The sequence below is a fragment of the Diachasmimorpha longicaudata genome, chromosome 4 (genome assembly GCF_034640455.1).
Source record: "Diachasmimorpha longicaudata isolate KC_UGA_2023 chromosome 4, iyDiaLong2, whole genome shotgun sequence".
Taxonomy (NCBI): Eukaryota; Metazoa; Arthropoda; class Insecta; order Hymenoptera; family Braconidae; genus Diachasmimorpha; species Diachasmimorpha longicaudata.
In genome coordinates this window covers 11226422-11240180 of record NC_087228.1, presented here as the reverse complement: position 1 = coordinate 11240180, position 13759 = coordinate 11226422, and the positions used below count along the sequence as shown (strand labels likewise).

The window sequence follows — 13759 nt, the reverse complement described above, 5'->3', positions numbered from 1 at the left end:
GCCATCTCGAAAGTTGAATAGAAGAAGGAGAGTTTGGGGACGTATGTAATGACTGGGAGGTTCATTTATCCAGTGTTTGTGTGTGTCTGTGTACCTACCGAACTTTGCAGGAATTTATAATTAGTTCGCGATAGATGAAGAGGGAATCAACAATTCCATGGAATTGAAATCAATCAGGCTATGTAGCTGAAATGAAAAAAATGCCGCAATGTTTCTTTATCGTTGAAAATACCTCGCCATCTTGATGCTTGTCAAGAGGCGCAAAGAATTTCGTGGTGAATAGCACAATGTGTGTGTGCAAGAAGTCGCAGTACGTACGGCCTGGATTGACGTTTACTCCCCAGCAGCCAATGTTTTGATTCATCCAGTGAATTAACATACCTATATATTTCCATTAATTTTCAATCGCTTGCGCAATAGACAACACTATTTTTTAAAAAACCGACAGTTTGATCATCATCGAGATGATATCAAGGGAATGATTTTTTTTGCGAATGAAGATTGGAGTGAATTTTACCCGATAAAAAAAATTACGCATGAGGAAACGGGATGTATTACTAATTACTGATAGTTCATGAGTGGCCAGTTGTAACAATAGTGTCGTTATTTTTAATAACAAGATATTGTTTTCATGGTCTGAGAAGAGATTATTTACTGATATTAACAATTGAATGGTAAAATGGCCACTGATGTGAAGGAGTCTGACACTGAGGATCACGAGAGACCAGCCCCAGCAAAGAGACAATGCATGAAAATCGTAAACATTAATGATACAATGGTACATATGAAGTTTATTATGTTTATCCCTTCATGGGATAAATTTGGGACAGATGGGGTAAAATGGACACTTGGCATTTTTTTTATATATCTGCAGACGAGTTGACTGTAAAGGAATACGTCAACATGATCCTTGGCTGAGTTTTTAGGAAATATCTTCGAGTTAATAGAGCTAGAGAAATTCTCTGCAAACTCAGGAAAAGTACTAGTACTAAAATGAATAAATTCAAATGTCCGTTTTACCTCTATCTCATAATCTCATGATCTTTGAATGCTGAAAAATGTCGATTGAATTTCCATTCCATTTCTCTCACAGACTCATCAAACAGCACAAGAACCTGCACCAGAGATTGAAACTGAATTTGAGAGGACCGAAAGATTAATACGCGAGAAACTGCGGAGATGGCAAGCGTGTCAGATGGCAAAGGGCTTTGTTGATAACACCATAAATCGTGTGATGGAGAACTACATTCTAGGGCCACAAGTGGATGCCTCACAATTTCGTTTATTTCGGGGGAACGAGATGGAAGACACTGCTGTGATGATGGCCATCAGGAATCACGGCTTGGTACATTCAGGACAGTTTGAAGACGAGAACCCCATTTATCAGAGTTTTTCGACCTCAATGGAAAGGGAGAAATTTTCGGAATCAATGAACTTTGGCATTCCCTTGGGAGCTACTTCATCCACCATAATGTCATCGAGTGGACATGAAGGGAATTGCGAAGACGGTGTGAAGGACAAAAATGACGATGGAGGAGACGAGCAAGATTTTTTGGAGCGGGCGGTCGCAGAAGCCATTAAAATTAAAGGGCTCAGTGCATTGAGTGTCGACTATGGTTGAAACTCACTCATTCATGGAGAATATTAAGATTTGTTATTATTATTTTTCTTTCAAGTCTCGCATTCCAATCGTAAAGTCTCTAACATTACACGGAGAGAAATTTTCTTGAAAAAATCCAATAAGAGTGCTGGGAGAAATAATAATCTATTTGGAAAAAATTCTACGGCTTTGAAGATTAAATTTTTGAGGAGTTGTAGTAAAATTTTTCACAGTAATATAAAGCAAAATTGGCGGCTCCCCAATAAAATTTCCAACGCCAGTGCTAGAAATTTTTAAAAAATTTCTATTCGTGTGTACTCTTAAGGCCAATTTTCTCAGCCCTTTCTGTCCTACTAAAAAATAGCTAATTGCATATGAATTGATTTAAAGAACCTATTAAGGAGAATATCATGTAAATCTATGAGGTAGCCACTAAGCCATTCAACAGAGGAGATTAAATGCTTGAACTGAATGGAGAAACTGTAGTCCTCTCATGCCATAGAATGACAAAACTGTGAAAGCTTCGTTCCTACTGTACTGTCAGCAGATAAATATTAACGAGAGTATTCTTGTATAACATGTAATGCGTATGTTATATTTATTTCCATAAAATGGTAAATGAATTAGTCGTATTATTATTTACAACTATGTGCTTGCTCGGAATAAGAAAAACATTTAAATCGACGTGTCGATGAGTTATTGAAGACAGCAATAATGTAAATAGTTGCAAAGATAAGGTTGAGGCCATGTAATGCAATACAAAAGAATCCTAAATAAAAACTAAAAACCTTATCAGATATGTGGTGAGTTTTTTTTTACTTCCGCATAATTTTTCTGGAAATAATTTTTCCAGAATATCATGTACCTCCATTATTCTCAAAATTCACAGGTATGCACCTGCAGTCAGAGAGTTCTTAGAAATGGCCTGAATGGGTCTTGCCTTTGGAAACTATTATAACCGGGTCGAGACTAGAAGCGGATTCAAGAACTAACTAAATCGAGATTTATTGACTTGAGATTCATTGTGAAATTGATGGAAACTCCAATATTGCCTATATTAAATAATTTGTATTAAATATACTTCTTCCAAGAAGAGAAATTAACATTTCGAAAAAATCAAAGCATAAAATTCAGTGGAAAAGGCAAAAATGAGTAGTGTAGGTGAAGGGGTGTTTGGGGCGCCATGAAAAATAGTTGAAAGCACGATAGGTGGGGGGCAAGTGTCGAATGGAAGCTCATCGGCCCCAGAGGGACGGGTCGGGGAATACGAAAAGAAGAGCATATAGTACAAAGTACGGTGTGAAAGAGAGAGGTCTGCAGTACGGTAGTAACCACAGCCAAGGTGAACAGTTCGAGCCCCAAGTCCATCTCCCCTCCCCCCACACAACCCCAACTGACTCATAAATGTGTTGTATACGTGTGGGTTAGATTGAGGTAGTGTTGGTTTGTACGAAAAAGCCGAAGTAGCCGAAGGTGAACGCCGAATACATCAGTGTTACCGAAGTACCCCGAACATAATACCGAGGCAGCGTGAGCATCTAGTAACGCCGTTAATGTCGCATTTACCCGCCGTTTTTATCCACGTTTGTCGTTGAATTGTCAATAATTAGTGGTCTAAATAACAAATAAAGTGTATCGTCGATGGCGTCAGACGAGGAGGTAGAGGAGAGTTACGCAGGTATGTCGTTATGATGATCATAGTTGAGTGATTAGGCAATGAATTTTTTTTGTTAAAACCAAGGCTTGCTCTCGCTCCGGCACCAAGCACTTGGGTACTTGCCTATCTGCCTGCGGGACACGCAGGGGAGGACGCGCGCTTTTCGTACGATGGCTGCCATGTCAATTGGTCCTTTGCAATTTTTCATTATTTCGTTGTGTCAAGTATAACATTTGTCACTCTAATTTCACATTCCACGGGGATAATGGGTACGAGTAGAATTCCCGGTGTTTCCCGTTGTTACTGTGATTCAGGGAGATGGGTTCCGTTTTTCCATAGCCATACAGTCGTTTTTTTTTTTTATTTTTTTATTCCTTGTCAAATCGGCCACTGAGAAAACTGGTGCACCATTACACCACTTTCGTGTCGACCTCCAACACATTTTTTCTCGCTTTCGGCTACGCTTTGTATTGCAGCATATCGATTAACCAGTTTTGCCTGAACATTTTATGCGCTTAATATTTTTGATGATTGGATATTTATTGGTATTTGGATGCCACTGTAGCAATATTCTGAGGCTTAGAGATTGTTTATTATCCATTCATGGATATTGTTGTATTTCTTGAATCAACGATGTACACAAGTCGCAGGTACCACGAGGGTTCAAGAACCTTGCATTTCGGAATAATATGAATATATCGCTTTAATTTTCCAAAATATGATAATTTTAATTCATCAAAGTCGTTGGACAGCTGTGGTAATAAAACTGAATTCCAGAGATAGTCGTTTTTCTCTGGAGTCGATTTTTCCGAGCATTTTTTTCCTCATGAATTTCCAGTCTTTGGCGACGTCTGCTTATGTACTATCGGGCCACATCTACAGACATACCTCCTAAATACATACTATCCATATATATTTGCCTACGTGTAATTAACGAAAATGCATTGATCAACGTCGAAAAATGTGGAGATAATCTCTCGATGGACAATAGAAGGAGCATGAATTATTCAATCTTTACGCAGCCGATGATTTTTTATTTCTTTTGTTAATGTCAAGTTCAGACAGTGTGCAAACGCATCAAAGAAAACGAGATAGGAGAGTGTGGTAGTACGTTCGCCCTTCCAAAGAAAATGGCGGCGACCGCACACTTGCACAAAGCATTCATGAGACGCGGATTAACTCAAAAATGATGGATTTTGTATTTCCCAGGAAATGATCAGTTATTTGCCGTTATTTATCTCCCAGATTTTTTTCCATTAGAAAAATCATAAGATAACCGCGTGGTTCGTCCCATTTTGAGTTTCACGAATATCTCTGACTCATTCGTAATCAATTATTAATGACTTGATAATCCCAGGGGAAGATGACGTGGAGGAGTCTAATGCAACAGTAGCCAATGTCGCTCAACCCCTCGACGGCTCGTCGGACGCTGAAGAATCTCAAAGACTCGTGAGTAGTAGATTTCAGTTCAATTGGAATTTGAAATGTCCATTAACTTCTAGGATGATAAAAACACTGAATCGTTCGGCGATTAGCAAATATAGAGACTCCAACCTTTCAGATATTTTCCTAGAGTTAAAAAAAATTTTTTTTTTCAAAATTTTCGAGTCATCGACTCAATTTTTTTATTCCCAAATTCTTTGGAATCTACACGACCATATTACCAAAATTCTCAGGAGGAGGATGATGACTACGAGCCCGAAGAACGGAAAAAGAAGAAAGGAAAGAAGCGAAAAGCCAGGAGTGAGGATAAAAAAGGCAAGAAGAAGAAAAAGAAGAAAAAATCAGATTCAGGAGATGAGAGTGATTACGGAGGTGGTGGTGAGGTCGTCGATGGTGGTGGTGGTGGTGGTGGCGGTGATGACAGTGACTACGCGAGCAATCGTAAGAGTAGAAAATCATCGTCAAGAAAATCGTCGAGTCACAGTGGCTCGACAGCCCAAGTTCAGGAGCCAACGACTGGAATGCCAACGATTGAGGAAGTTTGCAGTACATTTGGCCTGACGGATGTACCAATTGAGTACACAGATGCAGATTTTCAGAATCTCACGGCTTACAAATTGTTCCAACAGCACGTGAGGCCAGCCCTGGCCAAAGAGAACCCAAAAGTCCCGATGTCAAAGCTCATGATGCTGGTGGCAGCAAAATGGCGTGACTTCCTGGTGCTAAATCCCCATACCCAACCGGACACCGAAGTCTCGATGACAAATGCAGAGGAAGAGAGCAGAAGTGCCAGATCGAGTCGTGGTGCACCTGTTCAAGAGATCGATGACGATGAGGAGGAGGATGAGGACAGTGATCGAAAGAGAAAATCACGCGGTTCGAGAGCCAAGAAGGGGAAAAAGGCGTCAAAGGTGCCAACCCTGAAGATCAAGCTGGGGAAACGAAAACGAGGAAGCTCCGACGAGGAGGCCGAAGGGAGCGTCGCAGGCTCTGACAGGGACTCCGACATGGAATTTGAGCAAATGCTGGCTGATGCTGAAGAGGCACCGGGCGGTGAGGGCGGAAGCACTAAGGGCCACGAGGATGCGGCCCCTGAGGTGCCTGCTGAGCCACCCGTACGCAGGAAGGCTAAAACCAAGATTGGAAATAAAACTAAGAAGAAAAAGAAGACCAAGACAACCTCCAAGTTCCCAGATGGCGAGGAAAGTATCTAAGTTTAATTGAGTAGTTCGGGATTAAGGAGGTAAAACGAAATGGCAACATGAAAACATACATTCTCCATCACCTTAAATTCACATCTCGTTTTACCAATCCAGATCCCTGAATTTTTTCAGTGAATTAAATATATTTCCATAGTCATTTCCAATTGTTATTTCAGCAGACCGATCATCAGGACTACTGCGAGGTGTGTCAGCAAGGTGGTGAGATAATCCTCTGTGACACGTGCCCGAGGGCATACCATTTAGTGTGTCTCGAGCCAGAGCTGGAGGAGACCCCCGAGGGAAAATGGAGCTGTCCTCACTGCGAAGGCGAAGGTATTTCAGGTACCTTAATAAAAATTCCTATCCCTACATCCACCCTCAGTAGAATTTTCGTTTTATTTTACCCCTCTATTCTGAGCCCGGAAGGGAAGGATGATTTTTATTTAGACTCCAGTTATTGAAAAATTAATCACGTGTGAAAAAATCGTTGCCATGTTAGGTAGGATATGGTGGAGCACATGATGACAATGAATATACGTTGGGATAAAAAAATTGAAGATTTTTTAACAGATAGATAAACATAATCAGATAATTAGTTTGTCAATAGTACATCTCTACGATTTTTTCCTTCGTGCTCCCCTTCTCCTCCTCCCTTCTAAAATATTAAACCGCATTTCCGATGTGAAGGAGCCGCCGAGGATGACGACGAGCACATGGAATTTTGTCGCGTCTGCAAGGACGGTGGAGAACTCCTCTGTTGTGACAGCTGTACAAGCGCTTATCACACACATTGTCTGAACCCACCCTTGTCCGAAATCCCCGACGGTGATTGGAAGTGTCCGAGATGTTCTTGCCCTCCTCTAATGGGTAGAGTGGCCAAGATTTTAACCTGGAGATGGAAAGAGAGTACAGAGAGTCCATCGGAAGAGCCTTCTACCAGCAAAGCAGCCCCAAAGCCCCGACGAACTCGCCAGTTCTTTGTCAAATGGGCGGATATGTCGTACTGGCACTGCGACTGGGTGACGGAACTCCAGCTGGATGTATTCCATCCCCTCATGTTCAGAAATTACTCTCGTAAATACGACATGGACGAGCCTCCGAAGCTAGAGGAGCCACTCGATGAGAGTGACAATCGTGTGAAACGTCTGCTCGCTGTTGACAATGCAGCATCAAGTCGTGATGAGACAGCCCTGGAGGAGAAATTCTATCGTTACGGAGTGCGTCCAGAGTGGCTGGTGGTCCATAGAGTGATAAATCATCGTTATCAGAGAGATGGCAGAGCGGCTTACCTCGTTAAATGGCGAGAACTTGGGTACGATCAGGCCACGTGGGAGAACGAGCACGAGGACATTCCTGGGTTAAAGCAGGCCATCGATTATTACCAGGATTTGCGAGCTGCCAACAGTTTAGAGGGTACCACATCGAGAAAAGGAAAGAAGGGTAAAGGAAAGAAGTCCAAGACACGTGAGCTCATTGACGATGAAGAGAGAGCTCCAAGACGTTACACCCCACCTCCTGACAAGCCCACAACAGACCTGAAGAAGAAATACGAGAGACAGCCCGACTATCTTGATATAACAGGGATGCAACTCCATCCCTATCAGCTTGAGGGTCTCAACTGGCTGAGATACTCGTGGGGACAAGGCATCGATACTATTCTCGCTGATGAAATGGGTCTCGGAAAAACAATTCAAACCATCACTTTTCTGTATTCACTCTACAAGGAGGGACACTGTAAGGGACCTTTCCTCGTCTCTGTTCCCCTATCCACTATTATTAATTGGGAGCGTGAGTTCGAGACATGGGCCCCTGATTTCTACTGTGTCACCTATGTCGGTGATAAAGACAGTCGAATTGTCATCCGAGAGAATGAATTGTCTTTTGAGGAGGGTGCTGTGCGTTCAGGTCGTGCCTCCAAGATTCGCTCATCACAGATTAAATTCAACGTCTTGCTGACCAGTTATGAACTCATCTCCATTGATTCTGCATGCTTGGGATCTATTGACTGGGCTGTCCTCGTAGTAGACGAGGCCCACAGACTCAAGTCTAATCAGTCCAAGTTCTTCAGGTTGTTGGCATCATATAACATTGCTTATAAATTGTTGCTCACTGGTACACCTCTTCAGAACAATCTCGAGGAACTTTTCCATCTCCTGAATTTCCTCTGTCGAGACAAGTTCAACGATTTGTCTGCTTTCCAAAATGAATTTGCAGATATTTCGAAAGAGGAGCAGGTGAAAAAACTCCATGAGATGTTGGGACCTCACATGTTGAGAAGATTGAAGGCAGATGTATTAAAAAATATGCCCAGCAAATCGGAATTCATTGTTCGTGTCGAGCTCTCTCCAATGCAGAAGAAATACTATAAATACATTTTAACGAGAAATTTCGAGGCGCTTAATCCAAAGGGTGGTGGCCAACAGGTGTCTCTCTTGAATATCATGATGGACTTGAAAAAGTGCTGTAATCATCCGTATTTATTCCCTGCTGCATCCCAAGAGGCACCAACTGGTCCAAACGGGAATTACGAGAGTTCAGCATTGATAAAAGCAGCTGGTAAACTCGTACTCTTAAGCAGGATGCTCAAGAAATTGAGGGATGATGGCCACCGAGTTCTCATTTTCTCCCAAATGACCAAGATGTTGGACATTCTCGAGGATTATCTCGAGGGTGAAGGCTATAAGTATGAGAGGATCGATGGTAATATCACCGGTACACAACGGCAAGAGGCTATCGACAGATTTAATGCACCTGGTGCCCAGCAATTTGTATTTCTACTTTCTACTCGTGCTGGTGGTCTTGGTATTAATTTGGCTACAGCTGACACTGTGATAATCTACGATTCCGATTGGAATCCTCACAATGATATTCAGGCATTCTCTCGTGCTCATAGAATTGGCCAGGCAAACAAGGTCATGATCTATCGATTTGTCACGAGAAATTCAGTGGAGGAACGTGTTACTCAGGTCGCCAAACGAAAGATGATGTTGACGCATCTAGTTGTGAGACCTGGAATGGGCGGTAAAGGTGCTAACTTCAGTAAACAAGAACTAGATGATATTCTGCGCTTTGGAACTGAAGAGCTGTTCAAAGAAGAGGAGGGCAAGGAGGACGAGGCAATCCATTATGACGATAAAGCCGTAGCTGAACTCTTGGATCGCAGTAAAGAGGGTATTGAACAAAAGGAGAACTGGGCAAATGAGTACTTAAGTTCCTTCAAAGTTGCGTCCTACGTTACCAAGGAGGGTGAGACAGAGGAGGAGGCTGATACGGAGATTATCAAACAAGAAGCTGAGAACACAGATCCAGCTTACTGGATAAAACTTCTCAGGCATCACTACGAGCAGCAGCAGGAGGATATCGCGAGAACTCTTGGCAAGGGTAAACGTGTCCGTAAACAGGTGAATTACAACGATGGAGGTGTCACTGGAGACCAGGGTGCGCGTGACGATCAGCCCTGGCAGGAGAATCTCTCTGACTACAACAGTGACTTCAGTGCACCGAGTGATGATGATAAGGAGGATGATGACTTTGATGAGAAGGGCGATGGGGACCTGCTCTCCAGGAGGAGTAGACGACGATTGGAGAGGCGTGATGAGAAGGACAGACCATTGCCACCCCTGCTTGCTAGAGTTAACGGCAATATTGAGGTTAGTCAAGGATTTATTCTGTGATTCACTGTTATTTCAATTAATTTAAATAATTTTTTTAATAGGTTCTTGGTTTTAATGCGAGACAACGAAAGGCCTTCCTCAACGCCATAATGCGTTATGGGATGCCACCTCAAGATGCGTTCAATTCTCAATGGTAAGTTGACAGGATTAATTCCCCCAGAATTTTCACTTTTTTTTCTCAGAGAAAAGTGAAAATAAAAATAAAATTCATTCAGAATGAGAATTATAGTCTGGACTGCTTCTATCTGTAGGTTGGTGCGAGACCTAAGGGGCAAATCGGAAAAGAACTTCAAGGCCTACGTCTCCCTCTTCATGAGACATCTGTGTGAGCCAGGTGCTGACAATGCAGAAACATTCGCCGATGGTGTACCCCGAGAGGGACTCAGTCGTCAACATGTGTTGACAAGAATTGGTGTAATGTCCCTAATTCGTAAGAAAGTCCAGGAGTTTGAACACATCAATGGCTATTACTCAATGCCTGAGATGATTAGAAAACCAGTGGAGCCAGTCAAGTCAGAGGGTACAGCTGTTGGTGTAACCGCAACTCCAGGTGCTGCAACAACAGCCGCCCCCGAGAACGCAACGTCGACAATCACGAGTACCAGTACAACAGCAACAACATCCAGTACTCCAAGTCCAACCTCGACAGGGGCACCCACAAGCACATCTCCATCCATGAGTACCAGCACAAGCTCCTCAGCCCCGACCCCAGCGGCAGTGAACTCCAGCGATACGAAACCATCAATCGACGAGGAAGGAAAAGACAAAAAAGATGAGCTCAAAGATAAGGAACTTGGATCAGAAATGAAAGAACCAAAAGACGAGGCAAGAGACCTCAAAGAGACAAGTGATACATCCAGTGATAAGGAGGTCAAACCGAAGGAGGAGGATAAGAAAAAAGATGACAAGACGGTAGATCCGGAGGGATCTGAGAAAGAAAAAGACCAATCAGCAGATGGGAAATCCGACAAAGTTAAACCAGAGGAGAAAAAAACTGATGGTGAATCAAAGCCGAAGGTTGAGGCTGAGGAGGACGTGGTTATTGTCAAGGACGACGAAGAGGAGTCTGATAAGAAAGAGGAGAAGGACAGCAAAGATAAGGAGACCAAGGATACGGAAGTGGAGGTCAAACCAAAACGTAAATTCATGTTTAACATTGCTGATGGTGGTTTCACAGAACTGCACACTCTATGGCTGAATGAGGAGAAGGCAGCGGTGCCTGGACGAGAGTATGAGATATGGCACAGAAGGCATGACTATTGGCTACTCGCTGGCATTGTGACACATGGCTACGGTCGTTGGCAGGACATCCAGAATGACATAAGATTTGCGATAATCAACGAGCCATTCAAGATGGACGTTGGCAAGGGAAATTTCCTGGAGATAAAGAATAAGTTCTTGGCGAGACGTTTCAAGCTTCTCGAGCAGGCTCTGGTTATCGAGGAACAGTTAAGACGAGCTGCTTATTTGAATCTCACTCAGGATCCAAATCATCCAGCGATGAGTCTGAACGCAAGATTCGCCGAGGTTGAGTGCCTCGCTGAGTCTCACCAACACCTCAGCAAGGAGAGTCTTGCAGGCAACAAACCGGCCAATGCAGTCCTCCACAAGGTTCTCAATCAGCTCGAGGAACTCCTCTCGGACATGAAATCAGATGTCTCTCGTTTACCTGCGACTCTTGCTCGTATTCCACCAGTTGCACAGCGTCTTCAGATGTCGGAGCGCTCAATTCTCAGTCGATTGGCTGCAACTGCTCCTGGTGGTGGCAGCAGTCAAACTGGACAAGCTGCTCTGCTTGCTCAACAATTTCCGGCTGGTTTCTCGGGAGGTCAATTACAAGCAACATTCGCAGGTGCAGCCAATTTTGGTAACTTCAGGCCACAGTATTCCGTGCCAGGACAACCACCACAAGGTTTACAGATTTTATTTTTATTAATTAAATGGTCTTTCATAATGATTTAAGAATAATCAAAGTGGCAAAATAAAATTTTGACTTTGACCCTACTAAAAGAGACAAATCTAGCCTCAAAATCCAGCATTCACTAGAAATTGCAACTTTGTCAAATATTTGTATTAATTACAAAACTTTTTGTTTCAGCTTAAAGAGTTGCAGGAGAAATTTCTGAATGAAATAATTCAAAGTATCCGTGGCACAACCGAAATTGACCAAAAGGATGATAGCAAACCAATTATTTGCGCGATGTAATTTTATTTTTGTGAGAATCACAATGACTAGTTGAATTTTCACTAGGTAAGGACCTAAGAATAAACTGAAAATTAAAAATAACGAAACAACAAAAAAAATGGAAAACGCTACATATAACACGTACCAATAAACAAAAAATCACCTTTTTCCTGTATTTATTATCTGTACATTTGGCGTCAAATATCAGCAAAAGTTGAATGGAAATTTGATGAAAACAAATCACTTTTTGTATGGAGAACATTTGTTATCGTAGAATGAGAAAAAAAAATAATGGGGACTAGGTTGTCTTGCCAGTGGTATGTGGCGAGAAATAGTCGATTTGTAATCGTTTCATTGAGCCGATAACACTTAGTTTGATAAACATTATGTACGTAAAAAAAATGGATTTATTTAAAGAATGCATTTAAGTGAATTTGAAAGCTGTAGGAAATTTAAAAAGCAAATGAAGAACACTCGGTATAATTTATTCGCTTGTTCATTGATACTATTTTTTGTAAGCAATTAGTCTACTCATTGACACTTTGATTTAAAATACTATCATAAATCCATTGTAAAATATTAAAAATACAATTTTGGTTGACATTCGGTCGGACACTTAAGTAGATAGAATTTAATATTGGGATAGACCTGTAGGACATTTAATTTCTTTTTGTTTTTTCCCTTCGGTTTTGTAATGACATATTCAAGTCTTCAGGGTCCCATAACATATTTGTATTGATTACAATGTGAAAAACTTCCAATTGGGAGTTTAAAATACCCGTAATTGATATTATTCCCCGCATAATATAAAAAAAAAACAATTCCCTCAAGACGATTCGACATTGTAAATTTTATCTTTTATCCTCTGATTCTGCTTTTCCCTTTCATACTTTCAAGATATGTATACATTTTTTTTACGAGTGCGGGAGTGAATAAATAAATTTTTGTCTTGCTCCGAATATTTTTTTCTCTTCTGTGGGTACTAGGGAACATGAGTGATTTCCAATAGGATTGAAATAAAAAAAACTTTGTGAATGTTTCCTGTTATCGTTTTAATACATAAGGTGAATATTTATTCAATGCCATAAGAGTGACGTTAAACATTTTTCTCAGATCCTCAATAACACCATACGAAACCATGGGATTTCGACGAGTCCAAGATTATTTTGAACCCTCAAAGATTCCTTTCAAAATGAAAAAGAAAATTTGAATTTCACTCTGCCGAGCTCCAACTATTGACGATTGAATGAAGAAATATTGATGGGGCGAGAGCGATTTCCTTTTATGGATACAACACAGCCACTCAATTGACAGCTAACCTCTATCCCGATACTTCTTTATTTTGCCTCTGTTGTACCATTTCCCTAAGGTTATTCTTGCTCTCTTTGAGATCCCTCTCGAGATAAGTCTTGTTGTTTTCAAAAGTTGTGATTTTCTCATTTGCAGTCGTCATCCTGGTTTTCAATCCTGCCTTGATATTGTCGATATCGTCGAGCAGAAACATTCTCCCCACTGATTCATATGTTTTGGTGGCATTGGGGAGAGTCGCTATTTCCTTAATGGTCAGCTCAGCGTGCTGCTTCGTACGTTTTAGACTCTCAATTTGAATGTCAGCTAGTTTTAGCTTCTGGGTTGTATCGACCATCTTCTCCTGGAGTTCGGCGAACGCCTTTTTCAATTCCTCGTCTGGTACTCGGGCCATTCTGACTGAAATACAGACATTCAATTATTGCAAATAAGTGAACAATGACAAATAGAGCGATTTTATTGCATTATTTTTCATACGTACTTTGTAAAATAGTCTGAAATAGTGGTTGAATAATATGAAAATACTTGTAGAGCACAACCTCTACTTTTACACTTCACGTGTAGGATATTTATGAGTCTGTCGGCAATATAGAGCCCACTCACTCCTATTACTCACAGGGTAGCGTTCTATATGCTCATGACAGAAATAAATAAATAAATATCAAACATTAAATGGTAGAGTCAGCAACA

At 41.5% G+C, this 13759-nt stretch overlaps 3 protein-coding genes across 7 annotated transcripts; 2 read left to right on the top strand and 1 right to left on the bottom strand.

Annotated features, from left to right (window-relative positions):
- Positions 1–59: 59 nt before the first annotated feature.
- On the top strand, positions 60–2223 carry LOC135161143 (uncharacterized). Its single transcript, XM_064118455.1, has 2 exons — positions 60–778; positions 1094–2223. Exons 1-2 carry the CDS (start codon positions 680–682, stop codon positions 1619–1621), a joined length of 627 nt encoding a protein of 208 aa, XP_063974525.1. The 5' UTR covers positions 60–679; the 3' UTR covers positions 1622–2223.
- A 319-nt stretch (positions 2224–2542) lies between these two features.
- Mi-2 lies at positions 2543–11936 on the top strand. Of its 5 annotated transcripts, none has more exons than XM_064119677.1 (8): positions 2543–3278; positions 4615–4706; positions 4934–5902; positions 6082–6244; positions 6590–9552; positions 9618–9709; positions 9825–11488; positions 11675–11936. In XM_064119677.1, the coding sequence occupies exons 1-8, from the start codon at positions 3242–3244 to the stop codon at positions 11677–11679; spliced, it is 5985 nt and encodes a 1994-aa protein (XP_063975747.1). In that variant the 5' UTR covers positions 2543–3241; the 3' UTR covers positions 11680–11936. The 5 variants fall into 5 exon arrangements, with proteins under 5 accessions (XP_063975747.1, XP_063975749.1, XP_063975748.1 ...); XM_064119679.1 differs by having other exon boundaries at positions 6079–6235; positions 9828–11488; XM_064119678.1 differs by having other exon boundaries at positions 6079–6235.
- Positions 11937–12788: 852 nt separating this feature from the next.
- On the bottom strand, positions 12789–13700 carry LOC135161149 (prefoldin subunit 1). The gene is made up of 2 exons (XM_064118464.1): positions 13551–13700; positions 12789–13468 (listed from the first exon to the last, which is right to left on the bottom strand). The coding sequence occupies exon 2, from the start codon at positions 13461–13463 to the stop codon at positions 13083–13085; it is 381 nt and encodes a 126-aa protein (XP_063974534.1). The 5' UTR covers positions 13464–13468; positions 13551–13700; the 3' UTR covers positions 12789–13082.
- Positions 13701–13759: the final 59 nt, after the last annotated feature.